The sequence below is a fragment of the Alternaria dauci genome, chromosome 9 (genome assembly GCF_042100115.1).
Source record: "Alternaria dauci strain A2016 chromosome 9, whole genome shotgun sequence".
NCBI lineage: Eukaryota > Fungi > Ascomycota > Dothideomycetes > Pleosporales > Pleosporaceae > Alternaria > Alternaria dauci.
In genome coordinates, this window is record NC_091280.1 from 885,985 (window position 1) to 904,915 (window position 18,931).

The 18,931-nt window shown below is 52.9% G+C and overlaps 6 protein-coding genes across 6 annotated transcripts; 2 read left to right on the top strand and 4 right to left on the bottom strand.

The window, feature by feature from the left end:
* Positions 1-190: 190 nt before the first annotated feature.
* Positions 191-2,898, bottom strand: ACET3X_008998 (uncharacterized protein; the record flags this gene model as incomplete). Its single annotated transcript, XM_069455144.1, has 5 exons — positions 191-1,394; positions 1,447-2,335; positions 2,397-2,585; positions 2,649-2,767; positions 2,825-2,898. 5 exons carry the CDS (start codon positions 2,896-2,898, stop codon positions 191-193), a joined length of 2,475 nt encoding a protein of 824 aa, XP_069303075.1.
* Positions 2,899-4,012: 1,114 nt separating this feature from the next.
* ACET3X_008999 (uncharacterized protein) lies at positions 4,013-6,022 on the bottom strand (the record flags this gene model as incomplete). Its single annotated transcript, XM_069455145.1, has 1 exon — positions 4,013-6,022. One exon carries the CDS (start codon positions 6,020-6,022, stop codon positions 4,013-4,015), a length of 2,010 nt encoding a protein of 669 aa, XP_069303076.1.
* A 375-nt stretch (positions 6,023-6,397) lies between these two features.
* ACET3X_009000 (uncharacterized protein) lies at positions 6,398-7,483 on the top strand (the record flags this gene model as incomplete). Its single annotated transcript, XM_069455146.1, has 8 exons — positions 6,398-6,538; positions 6,586-6,611; positions 6,668-6,706; positions 6,756-6,784; positions 6,834-6,979; positions 7,028-7,101; positions 7,150-7,416; positions 7,471-7,483. The coding sequence occupies 8 exons, from the start codon at positions 6,398-6,400 to the stop codon at positions 7,481-7,483; spliced, it is 735 nt and encodes a 244-aa protein (XP_069303077.1).
* Positions 7,484-8,958: 1,475 nt separating this feature from the next.
* On the top strand, positions 8,959-12,030 carry ACET3X_009001 (uncharacterized protein; the record flags this gene model as incomplete). Its single annotated transcript, XM_069455147.1, has 7 exons — positions 8,959-9,399; positions 9,453-9,998; positions 10,046-10,319; positions 10,366-11,149; positions 11,204-11,296; positions 11,373-11,527; positions 11,576-12,030. The coding sequence occupies 7 exons, from the start codon at positions 8,959-8,961 to the stop codon at positions 12,028-12,030; spliced, it is 2,748 nt and encodes a 915-aa protein (XP_069303078.1).
* Positions 12,031-12,258: 228 nt separating this feature from the next.
* Positions 12,259-13,689, bottom strand: ACET3X_009002 (uncharacterized protein; the record flags this gene model as incomplete). The annotated part of the gene is made up of 1 exon (XM_069455149.1): positions 12,259-13,689. One exon carries the CDS (start codon positions 13,687-13,689, stop codon positions 12,259-12,261), a length of 1,431 nt encoding a protein of 476 aa, XP_069303079.1.
* A 2,479-nt stretch (positions 13,690-16,168) lies between these two features.
* ACET3X_009003 (uncharacterized protein) lies at positions 16,169-18,557 on the bottom strand. Its single transcript, XM_069455150.1, has 2 exons — positions 16,719-18,557; positions 16,169-16,654 (listed from the first exon to the last, which is right to left on the bottom strand). The coding sequence occupies exons 1-2, from the start codon at positions 18,071-18,073 to the stop codon at positions 16,222-16,224; spliced, it is 1,788 nt and encodes a 595-aa protein (XP_069303080.1). The 5' UTR covers positions 18,074-18,557; the 3' UTR covers positions 16,169-16,221.
* Positions 18,558-18,931: the final 374 nt, after the last annotated feature.

The following is an 18,931-nucleotide window of genomic DNA, read 5'->3' on the forward strand; positions in this document are numbered from 1 at the left end:
CTCGTTTTCTGGAAATGAGCATAAAGGCCAGCGAAAAATTACAATGACATGAAGCAATTAGTAGAAATTACAAAGGAAATATTGTCATTTCTCAAGCAAGAGACGAAGCCGAGATCCAAATACCATGGCCCTGACACCCATGTCAAAGAGAACGCCGTGTAGTTCCTAAGCCCTGAACCGCTACACCTCTTCATCTTGCGAATCCAGCATCCCTAGCCGAATACCTTCTCCCGCTCGCCACACTACCCGGCCTGCTAACAGGTCCCGCGCTAATCTGCCTCACCCTCCCTTCAACGACCTCGTAGATTCCGTCGGGAAGATACGTCTCCCGCTCACTCTGCGTCCTCACAACACCACTTCTTCCTCTTCCTCGCTCGTCGCCACCTAGTATACCGGGGTAGTCGATGCCATCAGCGTCGGCGATGGCGTCAGAGCGGTAGTCATTGACTTGATGTTGGAAAGACGAGTTGCTAGCTGTTCTACGAGGCCGGGTTTGCTGCTGTTGCTCAACAAGTAGATCGCGGTTCACGAGCCGGTTCAAGGCGTTGTTTGATACGCTTCTTTGAGAGATGCGGGATGAAGGTCGACCGCGGGTTTCCATTGCACTGCCCGTTCTGCTTGAGGATCTGCTGCACTGTGACACTGGTACCGGAGCAAGTTCATCAGTCCACCATTCTGGTCGTACAGAGTTGAGTGAGTCGGTAGACGTGCTGCGCGTGTGACGGTGGTGTGCCATTGTGGGTTGATGCGTTTCCACTGGAGGGCGATTATCGTATAGACCAAAGACAGGTGGTGGTGGCTGGGACTGGCTCATGCGGCTGGCCATGCTGCTGGCGCTACTGTTGCGCTTTTGCAGCTTCCTGCGAGGTCGATTTTGGCTGGTGATGGTTGTCGTCATCGTCGTTGCTGGGCTCAGTGGTGGTGAACGGTGGAGCCGGGGATCCACAGGTGACTCTTCCGACCTCTTCCGTCCATGTAGAGTTGTAGGCGCTGTCACCTCACCATAGTCCGGACTCTCACCATTGCTCCAAGGTCTCTTCTCAGTGTTGCCACTATTGGTGTTGCTTCCGCTGCCGCCTTCACGACTAAGTATGCTCTCTACGAGTCTCTTATGCCACGAGCTGTTTGCGTAGTTGAAGTTGAGTCGCTTTTCAGGGTCTCTCTTTCCGAACCAAAGCGGCTCGCTTTGGGAGAAGCCAACAGCAGTGAGCCAAGGATTTCCGGGTGCATCATGTGCTAGCTGGAAGATGACATCGACTTCCTCGAGCGATCGGAAGGCAGTTTCAGGGTAGAAGAAGTAGACCAGAGGAAGAATGGCAAAGTTGGTGACCGCGAAGATGATCCAAGTGCGGTAGGAGATGCGCTGGAATGCAATCGGTGTGATGAAGACGATGCTGTTCGACATTAGTGACGCGTGCAAACACACTGATCAGTAGAGTGACTTACACAAAGTTAAGCAACCAGTTGGCACTCGTCGAAAGTCCGTTCGCAGGCCCACGGATCCGAAGAGGTACAATTTCGACCTGGTACAGCCAAGCCATACCCTGCCAGCCGATAGCGAAGAAAACCGAAAACACAAACAGGAAAACAGTACTGGCGATCCTGCCGGCTTGGATGCTATGCTCAGACCACAGGTACTGCAGGATAGTGATGAGAATCATGCATCCTGACATGCCCGCAGCGCCGAACATCATGAGCGAGCGACGACCCCAGAAGCGATCGATACCAACGACGACAATGAACGAGGCAAGAAAGTACACAGTCGCTGAGCAAGATGCCAGAAGACGTGCAAGCCATCCCTCGAAAGACATGCGTGTGAGGAAGATCCACGAGAGGTACTGCAGAACCAAGTTGATACCGGTACCTTGCTGGAACACCTGGACAAAGTATGCCAATACCACACGGTGGAAGCCTCTACGCTCCTTGTTTGAGAACATGCCCGCGCTTGATCCTTGCGCCATGATCAAAATCGCATCCTTGATTTGTAGGAACTCGTCCTTGGTCTCGAGGCTGTCGGGATCGTCATCGTTCAGCGCCGCAAGGACGGTCAACGCTTCTTGTTCACGTCCGGTAAGAATCAGCCATCGAGGAGACTCGGGAAGAACGAAGAGCATTGCGATGGCCGGGAGCGCGAACATGATCTGCAGGGCAATAGGGACGCGCCATGATGCCGAGGAGCTGGTGATGTATGCGAAGCCAAAGACGAACCAGTATGAAAGCGCGATACCGGCGGAAACGAACGCTCCTGCGCTGATCATAAGGATTGTTCCCTTGCGATGAGACTTGACGCATTCTGCTTGGTAGGCGGGGGCGGTCGAAGTGGTGAAGCCATTGCCTGTTACAGCATCAGTTCTTGTGTCCGGAGTTAAACTGTGTCGTACATGGGTGAACCTTACCGAAACCAGCGATCGCGCGACCGACGATGAATTGTGGGAAGCTGTACGAAGACGTTTGGATGATCTCGCCAATCACCCAGAAGGTCAGACCGAGAATGAGTGTGCGCCGACGCCCAAGCAAGTCACCGACGAAGATTGTCGCGATGGCTGAGACAATACAGCCCAAATGCCATGTTCCAACGGTAAGACCTGCATGTGTCAGGACCCTGTACTTCACAGTTCAGTCTGTTGGTAGAGATCACTTCGACGTACCTGCGACCCACGCATTGTGGAATGAACTCTCATTTACAATGTCCACCTGGGGAAACCTGTCCAAGAACTGCTGAACGGTCAAGAGACCGCCCATAACACCCTGGGCATAGCCGAAACATCTTTGATAGATTAGTCTACAAATCATCTGCAAGGCACCCGAAAGGGTGGTAACTCACAAAAAGCAAAGCCCACACGTGATACTGATGGCACTCGCTAGACTACGTCCTCTGAGACCTAGGAATCTCGCCATTCTAATGAAGCCTAAACAAGTCACGCGAGAGGGAAGAAGGTTGAAAAGACCGTCCTGCGGGCTGTCGGATGCAAGGAACGACCCAAACTCATATCAACGCAGGTGTTGCGTCCCGGAGCGGCACGTCTCTTAGATTCGACATTTGCCCATGTTGCCCGCCCGTCCCAGGCCTGCTGGTCTGGCCATCTCCCTAACGTCATGCCTGCAGGATCGTCGCAAGCGTGCCGTTCAAAAGTCCATGGCATCCTTGACGTTGACATGCTCAGCTAGGCTTTGAAGAGATTAGCGAGCGTTGTCAAGACACGCTACATGTGCTAGGCACTGTGGTGACGACCAACGGCCTGTCAGACGAAGTACATTTGCGAGCATACCAGCTGGAAGCGAGCAGGTTTTCGCGGTGTAGGTTTGATTGTACGTGCGGTGATTCTCACGACCTTCTTCCGAAAACCCCTTTTTTCTTCGTATGCGGATGCGAGTTCGCAATTAGTCAAACGTCATGGCTGCTACAGACTTGTTCTAAGCGTATCGTTCGAAGTATCATGCAACCCATGGTCGGGTACTGCAACACCAAGCTCGAGACAGATTAGCGAGAGATGGAAGCTGCACTAAAGGTCGCCAGGAGTCGTTGCTGTCAGGTACGCGAGCTGTGAAGCAAGCCGAGTGGTTCGTAAGAAAAGCCGATACCTGCGATCTCAATAGCCCGCTGATGTCATGGACCTGTTAGCGCCGATCAAGCACGAGATCGAAAGGTTGATACGCCGCACGGGCTCAACATCCCACCAGTTGTTCGGACTCGGGATGACTCGCTACTAGCCGAAACGGCTGAGCAGATATATTGTCGCGTAGCTTTCGTGATCGGAAGGTTTGGCCAGCGAATCAATAATTAACTCCCAACGGGAAGGATGCGTTGCAGCAGATACGAAAGCTCCAGAGGAAATGCACATGCAGTACTGCACTATTGTGGCTCTCACACATTGGTTGGAAACGGCCGGACATGCCGGCCTGTGACGAACGAGCGGGCGTCTTGGCCAACGGCGAGTTCTGTCAAGTGCCCGCATAATGGACGTGAGCGGCGAGAAAGACAAAGGCCGAGCCGAGATGAATATTGGTATTACTATTTGGCCAAGAACTTCTGGAACGCTTCTTGCTCAATAACAACGCTGCCTACAGCCCTCAGCTTCTTCCTACCCTCCTTCTGCTTCTCGAGTAGCTTACGCCGTCTGCTGAGATCACTAGCATGCAGCTTGGCGAGGACATCCTTGCGGTACGGCTTAATGGTAGCCCGCGCCACGATTCTCCTGCCGGCTGCAGCCTGTATGATGACCTCAAACATCTGTCGCTCGACGTGCTCTTTGAACTTTTCGACCCATGTGCGACCCACCTTGTCGACCTGTGATGTGTGCAGGACGCGCGATACGGCATCAACTGGGGAGCCGTTGACAAGCAAGTTGAGCTTGACGATGGAGGACTTGTGAAAGCCTGCATCTTCGTAGTCGAGAGATGCATAACCCTTGGTGGCGCCCTTGAGTTTACCAAAGAAGTCGTCGACAAGGTGCGACAGGGGGATGTCGTACTTCAAGATGACTTGGGTAGCAGTGAAGAAGGTAAGCTCTTTTTGCTCGCCGCGATTGGCCTCGCACAGCTTGATGACCTCACCAAGATATTCGTCGGGCATCGTGATGGTGGCCGAAACGTAGGGCTCATGGACCTCCTGCACTTTGAAGTGTGCCTGGTCCTGGTCAGGGAACTCGTTGGGGTTGGTGATGATGGATTCGGTGCCGTCCTTCCACACCACCTTGAAGGGTACTGAGGGTGGCGTGATGATGATGTTGGCACCATGTTCCTGACGCAAGCGGTCCTCGAAGACGGAGCAATGTAATGTGCCCAAGAAGCCCAAGCGCCAGCCAGCGCCCAAGGCGTCGGATGACTCTTTTTGGAGCGTGACGCTGCGGTCGTTGAGGATGATCTGCTGGATGCTGTCTTCGAGATGTTCGTGGTTGTCCTGATCGGTGGGGAAGGCAGAAACAAAGACCATGCTCTTGGGCTCCTCGAAGCCGGGGTATGGCTCTACCAGCTTCTCCGACCCGACAGTGGTGTAGGTATCGCCGACCTTTGCCTCCTGGGAGCGCTTCATGCCGGGGTTGAAGTAGATGTAGCCCACCTGGCCAGCCTTGAGCACCGTCTGCGGCGTCTGGTCAGGGTACATGATGCCGACTTCGCCCACAATGTACTTGAGCTTGGTCGCAAAGGAACGTATGGTATCACCCGGCTGTACCTGCCCATCGAATATGCGCACCAGCAGGATGACGCCCTTGTATACATCGTACCACGAATCGACGAGGAGCATGCGGAGGGGCTTCTTCAGGTCGCCGACGGGGGCGGGTATCTTGTCGACGACCGTGGGGAGGAGGGCTGCGACATTCAGGCCGGTCTTGGCGGAGACGAGCACGGCGTCCTCGGGCTGGAGCTCAAAGGTGTCGCGCATCTGCTCGAGCACGCGCGGCGGGTCGGCGTGGGGGAGGTCGACCTTGTTCAGCACGGGCACGAGCGTGAGGCCCTGGGAGAAGGCGAGGTAGAAGTTTGCGACCGTCTGCGCCTGCACGCCCTGGCTGGCATCGACGAGCAGCAGCGCCCCTCCACAGCTGGCATAGCTGCGCGACACCTCGGCCCTGAAGTCGACGTGGCCCGGCGTGTCGACGAGATGCAGCAGGTAGTCCTGCCCCGCGTGCGTGTAGATCATGCTGCATGTCTGCGCCTTGACGGTGATGCCTCGCTCCCTCTCCACGTCGAGCTTGTCGAGAAACTGCTTCTGGCCACCGGGCTGGATAGTGCCCGTGATCTCGAGCAGACGGTCCGACAGCGTTGACTTGCCATGGTCAACGTGGGCGACGATGCAGAAGTTGCGGTAGCGGTCGATGGGGATCTGGGCGATGCGCTTCTCGAGCTCTCCCTGGGGACGGAAAGCTTGCGCATACCGTCTGCTGAGGAGGGGCGGCAGGCGCTCAAGCAGGCCTGAGGTAAGCGGGAAGCCACGGCCTCGGGCTGGACCAGAGACAGAGGCAGAGATGGGAGGCGTCCGCCAGCCGTGCAGAAGGCTGCTCGCAGTTCGGACGCATGATCGCATGAGTGGGCATGAAGTCGAATTCCGTCCCTGGCTGCTGCTCGTTGCTTGGACGCCAGGCGGTGGTGTCGATGACTTTTTTGATTTGATCTAATCTAATCTTATCTTATCTTATCTCATCAGCCACGGGCAGTTCCTTGCACCTGCCTGCACCGCACCCAGGGACCCACCGCCAGACCAGACCTCTTCCATTCCATCTCCGACTCCACAGGCATACTAGGCCTGACTTTGATCTTCCCACCTGCTCGCCTACCAATTACCCCCCTCGCTCGTCGCTGCCTCTTCTGTCGCGCCCCCAAGGTTGCGTTGCACTTGCCCTAATCAACAAACCCCGTAAACAACACCGAGCCAGCCCTTCACCGCCCACCACCACCCACCATGTCTGCACCCAAAACCTCGACCAAGGCCTCGACCAAGACCTCATCCAAGACCTCTTCCAAGTCCAAATCTTCAAAGACTGATTCCTCCAAAGTGCACAAGCTTGCTCTCAAGGGCTCTTCCAAAGTCGTCAACGAATTCGTAAGTCAGTCGAGCCAAGCATCGCATCCTGCGCTTATCCCAATTAGTTCGAGTATTCAGTCAACACCATACTGTAAGCATCAAGTGCTCTTGCATCGCCTCCTGCTCAGACGATTAACCCCTGCCAAGTTTCCAAAGAGGTGTTTACCCTGCAGAGGACTTCACTGCGTAAGTCTGTCCCACACGACGACGCCAATCATATGCTAATGACATGCAGAGTAAAGAAATATGGCTTGACCATGATGGGTACGTGACCTGCCAGCTCGGCTGTCAGCCTCTCCCTAACCCCCCACAGTGACTGCCGATGACCAAGTCAAGGCTTACATCAAGAAAATCATGGGTCAGTTGAAGGAGTGGATGTACGGGGGCAAGATCTCCAAGCTTGTTGTTGTCATTACGAGCAAGGAGACTGGCGAGCATGTCGAGCGCTGGCAGTTCGACGTAGGTCATGCAAAGTTTACTACAGCACGGTTTCTGATAGCGCCCCAGGTTCAAATTTTCGGCAAGAACGCAAAGGCAAAATCCTCCAAACAGACGGCAGACCAAGAGAATTCCGTCCCAGAGTGAGTGCGCAACTTCATCCATCTCGGCCATGTACTGATAGCTCCCAGCGCTGGCGAAGCATCAGAAGAGAAAACCGAGGCCGAGATCCAGGCCGAGATCCAGTCCGTGTTTCGGCAGATCACCGCATCAGTGACCTTCCTGCCCATGCTCGACGGAAACTGTACCTTCAACGTTCTGGTTTACGCTGACGCTGACTCCGAGGTGCCTCTCGAATGGGGTGACAGCGATGCCAAGGAAATCAAGAACGGCGAGAAGGTGCAGCTGCGGAGCTTCAGCACTAGTAACCATCGTGTAGACACGCTGGTGAGCTACAGGTGAGTGACACCATGACACCGGCCAGCTACAAGGGTGATATGCTAATTATTCAGGCTTGCCGACTAGATTGTGCTGCGTTTGAGCTTCTGGACCTTCCTCATTGTGGTTCAATATCTCATTGTCCAAACTCTTCGCCAGGGCGCACGGTGTACACGGGCCGCAGTTTGTATTTTTGGCATCAAAGAACACGATTGCACCATTCCTCAACATCTATCGAGCGAGCATACTCATACACCAATTTTAATGACACAGCTGTGCTCGTGCTTCTCCAGGCGCAACCCTTTCCAAACCTGATCATGCGCCTAGACCTTAGAGGTCTCCTACGAGGTTGCTGCTGTACCGGCACCATCCCGGTGGTGGGGCGGTGATTTGTGGTTGCGGTGGCTTCTTTGGCTCGTACAAAATTTCCTTTCCTTCTCTTTCGGTTCATACCTGTGTTGGTGGTGTTACGGTTGTGTACTTGCAAATCAGCGATGGGCATTTGTCAAGCGCAGGGTCTCGCTAACAAAGACACTAGTCCTTGTCAACTTCAAACTGGATACCAAAGTGGCTACGCGGTCGGCTTTGCAACTATGACGAGATTCTGCAACTTTTCATATGCGCTTGGCCCAACGTTGTGAGGATCCGCATACCTATAGCACAATCGAATATTGTGTGGTTAGGCACGACGGATGTCTTCTCACGTACGCCGTAAAAGTGGGCATATGGCTTTCCTGGGTGTGCGATGTTTTCTTGCCACCTCGGTACCCACAATGCAATGGTCGGTATCGGGACGTCCCACCCTGCGTACCGGCGTGTGTTGTGTCTCCGTCCCCTCGTTCGCCAGACCACTTCAACACCTTTGCACGCCTTGGCTGCATTCGCCACCTGTACCCACGAACGAGTCTTTACTGGAACAGCCATCAAGGCTACTGTCTTTTCCGACTCAACAGAGCCTCAATACTGATGGCGGTAGTGCATTATATGTCCACACGCGGCTTCCAATTCTCAACGATCTGAACGAACAGGTTTTCTCAATGAGAGAATTTGCAAGTATGAGATGCGACTTCGTTGGTTGGATACTGTGTAGCGCCAGCTACTGGCTCTGAACCAAAAAGGAGACCATGTGATCGCGCACAGGTAACAGAACAAAGACACGATTGCCTGTCACAGGGCAGCTGGACTGGTGTTATCTTGGGTACTGTGGCACATTCAAGCTTCAAGTCCACCCTGTTTCGCATGGTCCATCCAGACAACCTGAACGCAAGCAACTGCCAGAAGACCCGTTGGCCCGCATTACATTACACCATCATTGCCAAATTAATCGCAGAGCTGCGGATCGTTTACGACACTGTGGGTATTCTGCCGACTGGATGTGCACTGGCTTCAGAACCATTCTATTTTTTCAATTTCGTTGTGTGCATCGGGTTCTACTTTGACCTTCAATACCTCGCCCTTTGTTCAGTCGCTACCTGTTATCCTTCTGAATTTTACTGTCCTGGTCTGGACATACCAACCTCACAAGCACCTATCGCACCAGAATCGTAAGCCAAGACGCAGCGATGGGCTTGAAAGACTTCATTTCTCGCAACGAGGGTGAAGGCTCTCGAGTGCGCGATGACGGTCGAAAAAAGGAGGAACCACCGCCAGAGAACCCTCTTGCACCAACAAACAGGACCAGCAATGAATCCATACGATCCGGATCTAAACCGGCAAGCTTCACACCTATGCAACTTGGCCCATCCAGCGCTCATTCTTCCGGCTCGTCTGGTAGCATCAACTGCAGCAGTAGCACCGTAAGCTCAGATGCCGTACGAGATGTCAAGGCCGAGATTCTGGCAAACTGGCTCCATACCAAGCAAGAGGAGCGAGTATGGACCTTTGGAGACGCTGGCGAAGGCGTTTTCATGAAAAGGTCGAAAGGCAGTTATTCTTGCGCGCCTTATGCGCTCCAAAACGATGGTACAGGTCTGTATGAGGCAGTAACAGAGTTGAACGTCCGGGTATGTTGAGCATACGCATAACACCTGCGGATCGTGATCACTGACGTATACAGTGTGCCATGACTGTCAACACCAGGGTAATCAAATACATCCTTGAGCGGACCCAGTCCCAATATGTTCAAATCCAAACCGGTCTTCGGTTGCAGGTCGTGCCCGACTTCGAAGCCTTACCATACTGTCAAAGGGGTCAGTCCGCTGCCTTTATCGCTTCACGAGGCATATTGATAGTGTGGCAAGACGACCCCAAGTTGACACTTGAACGCGCAGAGTTCATCATCAACTGCCTGATGAGGATGATGTGCGGAGCTGAGTATGGCTATGATGCGCAGGACCTGGAATTGGAGAAGGCACTAGGCAAGAATCCCACGGTCTCAATCGAGGATTATGACGACGGATCCTACTCCGGTGACGGCAAAGAAGACGAACTCAGAGATATGAAGATGTGGCAAGCAGCCTATTGCGGAATATCCATCCTTCTGCTGACTGCTGCCATTGGCTCTGGCTGCAGGCAGATTGCTATCGAAGAGTTCCAGGCCCCAAAACACTGGCTTCGACTACTCTTCCTAATTTGCGTACCTGCCCAGGTTTGGCTCTCACTGGTAAGCCATACCTTTACAATCTGTCGTTACGCTGCTGACATTGCAAGTTTTTCTTCCAAGCGCTCGTCGGTAATCTTGCCCAAATCTGTGGGCCCACTCATCAGATGAAATCGAACAGCCGATACTATTCTGGAAAAGCGCCCAGGAAAATCAACCGTGATACTTTTGGCAAGCCGCTCCCACACGTGACAGTACAGATGCCTGTCTATAAGGAGGGCCTGCACACCGTCATCGAGCCCACGGTGAGATCGCTGAAGCAAGCTATCTCCACGTACGAGCTGCAGGGAGGAAGTGCCAACATCTTTGTAAATGACGACGGAAGTGAGTTTTTGCGCATTACGAATCGAGCTCTACTGACTTGTTGTAGTGCAACTTCTTGGAGCCGAGGAGGCACAAGAACGACAGGAATTCTACGACGAGCACGGCATTGGCTGGGTCGCCCGCCCAAGGCACGACCCCAAGGGTGAGCACGGGGTGAAGCCTTTCGTCCGACCTGGAAAGTTCAAGAAGGCATCCAACATGAACTATGCCCTCCGAATCAGCTGCAGGGTCGAAGATCTGATGGTACAACAGCCACGTGGAGAACGCTGGAGTCAGCTCGAGGAAAATGCTCTTTACAAGGAGGTCATGGAAACAGTCATGGCTGAAAACGAGGGCGAAGCTTGGGCCGATGGTAACATTCGAATTGGCGACTATATCCTTTTGGTGGACTCCGACACCCGTGTGCCCAGCGACTGTCTACTTGAAGCCATCAGTGAGATGGAACAGGGCCAAGAAGTTGCCATCCTACAATACTCGTCCGGAGTCATGAACGTCACCAACACCTTCTTCGAGAACGGCATCACCTTCTTCACTAATATGATCTACACTATGATCAAGTTTGCCGTCGCTGGCGGAGACGTCGCGCCATTTGTTGGACACAACGCTATCTTAAGATGGGAAGCGGTACAGAAGATCGCGTACGAAGCCACGGACGACAAAGGTAACAAGTACGACAAGTTCTGGTCCGAGGAGACGGTGTCTGAAGACTTTGACATGAGTCTTCGACTTCAGAGTGCGGGTTACATCATTCGGCTAGCCTCTTATAAAGGTGATGGCTTTAAAGAGGGCGTTTCTCTTACTGTATACGACGAGCTTGCTCGATGGGAGAAGTATGACTTACCTGTTTCCATCTTCTGAAGAAAACACTAACCCAAATTTTTCAGATACGCATACGGCTGCAACGAGCTCATTTTCAACCCATTCATCTACTGGCTTACCAAGGGTCCCTTTACACAGCTATTCCGCACTTTTATCTTGTAAGTACTGTATTCGGGACTACCACGGGTCCCATCTTCTGGGTACGTACGTATTTAGCTAACCCTGCGATACCAGCTCCAACATGCCGCTTGCATCCAAGATTACCATCATGGCTTACATCGGTACTTACTACGCTCTCGGTTGCTCATGGGCACTTACTATGCTCAACTACTTTCTGATTGGTTTCTTCAACGGATGGCTTGATCATTACTACATCAACTCCTTCCGCGGTAAGTTTCCTATAACTCTTTACTGCGTACTTCTCTAACGTCTCCGAGTATACTTCGCTATTGTGATCGTCTTCAGTGTCCTCGGCAACATTGCCCTCGCCATCCTCCGTCATCGCATCGAAGAAGAAAACATTTTCCGTGGCCTCTGGACAAACATAAAGTGGATTCCACTCCTCACGATCTTCCTCGGCGGCATCTCCCTGCACATTTCACAGGCCCTCCTCGCCCACTTCTTTAGTTGGCCGCTTGAGTGGGGTTCCACGTCCAAGGAGAGCGAACGCGTTAGTTTCTTTGTTGCCATCAGTAGAGTGCTGAGAAAGTTCAAGTGGAGCTTCATGTTCTGCATTGGTATGACCGCTACTATGATCGCCATGGCGTTTGCGCTGCAAGAGGACTGGAGGATCAAGGAACTCATCGCTGTTTGGCCTATGGGTACGGTGGTTGTTTTCCACTTTTTGTTACCTATTGTGCTTAACCCGCAGCTGATGACATTTACTTGGTAAGCCTTGTTCCGACAAAAAACAGAATTTGTATGATGGAGAGAATGGCGGAGGAAGTAATGACTCACCCAAGGGTGCTAACGTATGGAATGTGCTTGGCTTTTCTGTATTTATGGATACAACCTGGCCTTCACGACGAGCAATAAAATATAAAAACCCAGCTTCTGTGCCGTATCTGCATGTCGCGTTGCTTCAAAATCTGCTTCTTCGAGACCTATCCATGCTTTCTCCTCACCCACACCAAGTGACAAACTTTTCGACAACGAATTCGTCTAGTCCCCACTTCCCGTTCTGCCGTCCAAACCCACTTCCCTTGACGCCACCTTGGCTTCCAGTGGGCGAAGTATAAACCGAAATGCTATTGGCATGGACCTGTCCGTATTCCAGTTCTCGCGACATCTTCATGAAACGGCCCATGTCGCGTGTCCAAACAGTAGCGTTGAGACCGTACGCAGAGCGATTCGCCAGCGCGATGGCTTCCTCGTCTGAGGAAACAACATATAGTGACGCGGAAGGACCAAAGGTCTCCTCGTCTAGGATACGGGACGAGGACGAGGGATTGACGACAATCGTAGGCTTGAGCACAGCCCCACTGCTCGAAGAAGTAGCATCAACACCACCAACGAGAACCTCGTCACCCTTGTCTTGCGCATCCCGAACTACGTCCTCGGCATGCTTTGCAATACTCTCCGAGACCGCCGAACCAGCCGCTCCCTCGATTCTCGACATAGCCTCCACAAGCAGTCCCTTGAACCTCTCTGCCACACCGTCCATCACGATAATCCTCTCGGTACTAAAGCAAATCTGCCCGTGATTCAACACTGCACCCATAACACACTGCTTCGCTGCTTCTTCCAAGTCCGCATCCTCGAGTACAATCGCCGGACACTTCCCGCCTAGTTCCATCAGCACGGGTTTGAGGTACTTTGCCGCAATCCCCATGATCTTCTTGCCGACCTCCGCACTGCCGATGAATTCAATCTTGCGGATGGCTTCATGCGCTATCAACGTCTCAGTGACTTCTGCTGCGTTTTCCCGCCCGCATTGAATCTGGTTCAACACACCAGGTGGACAGCCCGCTTCTGAGAATGCTTGCGTGATGAGCCCGTGGGTCTTTGGGCATAGTTCACTTGCTTTGAACACCACGGTGCAGCCTACTGCAATGGCACTCGCTATTCCGCGAGTCGCGAGAACGAGCGCTGCATTCCACGGCGCGATACACAGCACCGGTCCAACTGGTTCCTTGAACACGAAACCCTGGGTGTTGGGCTTTTCGGTTGGAGGGATGACGCCATTTACGGAACTTATTTGCGCGGCGATTTCGTCAAGGTACGAGATTGATATTTTGACATTTTGACGCGCCCAGGCTTCTGTGGCAGACGTCTCTGCAATTTGCGCGGCGACGAGAGCGTCGGCGTGGGTGCTGTAGTGTGTTGCGACGCGTTGGAGAAGGGCGCGTCGCGTGGTGTGCGAAGATGAACGCCAGTATTTGAAGGCGGAGAGCGAGGAGACGGCGGCTTGTGTTGCTTCGGTCGAGGATGCAGAGGAGGCGTAGTGAGCGATTTCTTTGGATGTAGCTTGGGTTACTGGGATGGTGGTTTTGGTGTGGATGGGCTGATTGTCGATCCAGAGGGGGACCGCGGAGTCTGTGTTGGAGGACATGTTAGGCAGAACCTATTCTCCTAAGTTCGTCGGCGCTACGGTGATGAAGTCTATACGGTTGCTAGACTACGCTCAACCTGTTTACTAGAGACCCTGATTCCTTCTGGGAAGGGTCCGTATTTCAACGGCGTGGTATACAGCGACATGGGGAAAATGGCGTCATCGCAAGGCTAGCAGGCTGATCATTCTACGGCAGATGAAAGCAATTCCGCCAGCAAGGGAAATGGCATGGTGACGGGCATCACATGGTTCGCAGGTGACGCATGAAGTTTAGAAAGTATACGATCCATGATAATCGAAAGATCCGTCGAGACGTAATCGCATGTACGCAGCTCGCCATACAAGGGAAAAATCGAATACGCCCGAGGTCCCCTACAATTGCCTGGGCAAGGCATCGCCATGTAAAGGGAAGTTTTACGCCCCCTATAGTTGCCTAGGTAGAGTATCAGCGTATAAGGGGAAGATTAAAATGCCCCTTCTGTACAGTAGTCGTCTAGGCAGGGTGTTCGATTTGTCCCTCGTATAGCGTGCAGGGTAGAAGCTATGGAGAAAGACGCGCATGTAGCCTCGGAGATAAGCTACTCTACAACTCCGCCTCAGCTGACCCAGCTGTTCCTCTATATCCTCACCACCAGCCTGAGCACAACAACTCTCGGAGCCTCGCAAACTGCACCAAATGGGAGGCATCGCGAATGCGCATTGATCACAAACTAATGTCATTGCTGAATCCTTTAGCAGCACCCCGTCCAAATCCGCCCTTCTGCACAGCCATGCGCCCTCATCTATGCCGCAAGGGCGAAGCTCCAAGGATGGCGAAATTCCTTGTGCCGGCATACTCAACATCATGTATCGTCATCAGCGATTGTTATAACGACGGCTAATCCTCATCCAAGTTACACGCCTAGGCGTTCAATCTACTCTTCGACCTCCCTACGATGAAGCAGAAGATACTCGAATGGGCTGGTCCCTATGGCCCCTGGTGTTTAATCTGCTCTCCCGAGACCGAAGAGACGCACGTGATTCTCCCCTTCGGTCTCGTTACTCTCCCTTCGGAACCTGCGATGAATGCCGCTGGCCGGACTTCAGACCACCCTTTCAAGGACCTTCGTTCCGCCCGTCATGCCCACCAACGTTCCAAGAGATACCCCGAGCGTATCTACAGCGGCAACAAGCGGCGTCGCTCCGATAAACCTCGACCCTTACGAGTAGCAGCACTCAAGGATACGTACAAGGAAATAGAAAGTCAAGAATGGGAAGGCGATTCGCATGCCGATACGGCACATACAGTGGATATGGAGAGCATAGACGACATAGCCGCCTACTACCTCTTCGGTAAGAACGCCGGCGTTTTCGAATGCAACAATGAGGGAGACATAATGGCTGGCGAGGACTTTGGATCCTGGGCACGACGACGCATCGCAGAAATGCGACGGGTCAAGGAACATCGCATACACAGATATGGTGAACCTACAAGCCCTTCGCCGCTATTCGTTTTATCGCATACAATGCGCAACGATTTGCGTCCCGGCCGCACTAGCGCCACCATCCTCACAGCGCCCTATGCAATCCCCCACGGAACAACCCTACCCACGAGCCTTTCCGACATTCACGCGCACCTCACACTAGCCTGCGCCCTTACACCGTCCGAGAACCTCAAACAACGCTGTCGAAGCCGCAATTTGCCAGCCTTGCCAGTCATTTATGGTTTCGGCTGGTGGGGCGAATACACTTGGCAATGGCATAGGAACATGTCTGGGTGTTGGTACCTTGGCTACGGGCATGCATGTCAGGAGAACTGCGAGGAACCATGCACATATCCGTGCTGGGGCCACATGCTGGACAAATGCTACTGTGAGGAGTTTGGTGTGGGGATGGATTGGGAGGTGCCGGCGCCGGAGGATGTGCAGACATGTAGTCTTGCGGAATGGGTAAGTGGAAGATTGAAGGAGAAGATGGAGCGAGACTACGACGTCCTATGGAGGCTACTGGGAACAGCGAATGAGGACGAAGTAGTCTTCGAAGCTGATCCTGGTCAAGAGCGCGAGAACGGGAACTGCTTGGAAGACGAATATGCCATTCTAGAAACGATACACGAGGATAGTGATGCATGGAGTATCATTAGCAGTGTTGAGGAAAGGCCTTGTTCATAAACAACAATATGATTCACAAGCATTCACCTACTCACGCTACACAAGGGAAAAATCGAACGCCACCCCTGTAGTTGCCTAGGTAGAGTATCGCTCTACAAAAGAAGATTATTAGCTCTCCTGTAGTTGCCTACTGAGGTGTTCGATTTTTCCCTTGTATGGCGTGCAGGCATAAATGTAGAGACCTCGAAACGATAATTGTTAACGATGGGCGTTCGATTTATTAGGACGTGAGAAGGCGAATATGTCATTGTAGAGATGATACACGAAGGTAGTGATGCATCAACAACGGAGAATGTGAACATATATATGAATACATATATTGATGCATGGTTGAACAACAACATGATTCAAGACTCGAATGAGCACTACCTATGCAAGTCCATCAGACGTCTAACTTCTTCTCATCCACGAGACCGCTCTTTACCTTCTCCGCCCTCTCGGCAGCCCTCCTCTTCTTCGCATCGACTCTTTCCCTATCTTCCCTCATCTGCTTGATCAACGCACTCTTTTCTCTTATCTTGTGTCCGTAGAGGTAGAAGACTACCGGGATAGGTATCATTGCGAATTCGATGAGCGAGAGCATTGTCGCACTCCAGTGCGGGCCAAGGCTCTGATACATCTTTGGGCCTGCAAGGGGAAGGGCGCCACCCATGGCAGAGCGCAAGACGGCATTTCCAGCGAGAGCAGAAGCGGCGTAGATGCCGTATGAATGTACGAGGTAATTAGACGCGTAAATGAAGACACCACAATTCCCTGCACCAAAGGGAATCCCAGCGAGGATAGGGAAAATCCAGTGGACGTTTGGAGTACATGTCCTACGCCATATGTATTAGTGGTGTAGCTTTTAAGGACAAGGACTGATTGTGGAACTGTACATACCAGGCAAAGATCATCTCGCCGACCGGAACACAGATTGCAGCGATGACAACCACACTGACCATGGCCTCCGGGTATGGCTTGCCAGTCTCTGGATCCTTCTTGTGACTGTTGATCATACGGCGAAGCAGAGGCTCTGAAGCTATCGTGATGACACCCCCAATACCAATACCCATATACCCCAGTCCAACAAGTCCAGCCGACCAACCTCGGAGCTCACCGAAAACAATGGGGTAAGAGACGAAACACAGATACAAGACTCCATAGACCAATGCTATATACACGTCCCAGAAGATGCATATCGGTTCGTTGACCGCCATGCTAAGGGGTCGGTAGAGATTTTCGCGTAGCAGAGGCCAGAAGGCTTTCTTTTCGTCGTAGCGCGAGTGGTATCGTATATCAGAGGTTTCCTTGCGCTTTTTTGCTGACTTGGCGCGAAGGATCGCTGGTTTGTATGTTTCTGGGATCATAAAGACCATGAACCAGGATGTACCAGAGCCGATCATGACGACCCAGTTTGTCCATCGCCAACCCAGGGCTTGGAAGACGAATCCGCCGATGAGTGGCCCGATGACAGGGCCGTTCATTGGGCCGAGAGACCAGATGCTAAACGCGAGGGCGCGATAGTCTTCCTTGGATATGTCAGAAACCGTGCCTGGGGCGTTGGAAATCATGGCTGCGCCTGCAATTGCGCCGAAGAAGCGCATGACGAGAATCTGGGCTAGATTGTTCGACAGAGCGCATGGTATGATGAGGATTGTGAATGCGGCGACTGCGATCAGGTAGACAGGTCTCCTGCCGTACATCTCACTAAGTGGTGCTAGGAGTAGCGATCCAATTGCCAGACCACAAAGGTAGGTTGTTATCCCCAAGATTACCAGCGTCTTTGATCGTATGCCAAACGTCTCCATCATACCCGGTATGCCGCTTGTGTAACTCGTCGAGTACATAACCACGACTAGTGTCGAAAAGCTCATGAAGAAGACGACAAGGGCCTTCCTCAACATGGGCCATTCCTCCGGGTCCTCTCCCTCCTCGTAGTCAACTTCGAAGCGCGGGTCTTGGGTTGCATTCGTAGTGACTGTTGCAATCGCATCCTCCTTGTCGCTAGGCCACGAGTGCCCGGTGTTCCTACTCCAGGTATGATGTATCTCCGGTCGTTGATCTGCTACCGAATTGATCGAGTCGGAATGCGTCGACGCTGACGATATGGAGGCGCGATCATCGTCGATTTCGGTCTCTTCGATGACACGGGACTTGTCTGACGTATGCGACTTGGTGGACGGTGATGTGGCGTGTTCGTCTCTTCCTGATGTTGTTGCGACGGCCGTGTCTTTGGCGAAATCGCTCTGCGACATGGCGCAGATAACGGCGCCGATTAAGACCCGACAAAGTACTAATAGCGAACCCGCGGCGCAAACGACGAGCTTTTACTGCTGTTCTTGTACAGCAGACACGGAATAATGATAATTGAAACGAGGGCAGGGCGTATCAAGCCAAGCTGATCGCGGGACGTGAAGCAGAGACTCAACCACAACCTACAGTGTCGCGCCATGCAGCTCGAGACAGGCTAGTCACAAACGCCCTTTCGCACTTTCCCATCTTCATTGTGGCGACGACTAACCTAGCGGGAATAAACCCGCATAGAATAGCGGTGATAACTGCTTGCCTGAGCGTGTAGCGGGTTAAGCGAGGAATGCAGGTGCTGCAGCCGATATGCCGTTTGCGGGTGATGTTTGCCTCGACGGGAGAGCGAAATCGGCGCCAAACACATCGAGCGCCCGTTGTCCTTTAATGGTCTGATGGGGCGAATTCGAGAAAAGACTGCCATTGCCATTGGAGCAGAGAGGTGGGGGCAGCGAGAACGAGGGCTCTGGTCTGGATAAGTGAGGGGAAGACGCTATGGAGCTAGTCTTGGAACTAAGCAAGGGGCTGGGCAAACACGAGATGCCTCACGCGTCGTCAAACCTCTGACTACCACTCCTCTCTCGGCCATCGAGTCTTCGACTCCATCACACATTGTCGCAAAGCTCGCAGAGGGTCGCCGTGGAGATTTATTGAGAGGCTGTGATGTGGATCACGTCTTCGATTTTGCCGCTGCCCACTCATGCCGCGCCACGACGCGCTCTGACGACGGGCATGCCTGAGCGTCGTCGATGAGCGCCTTGCCGACAAGGAATTCACTCCACACGCCGGAAGACTGCTGAAATGAGTCT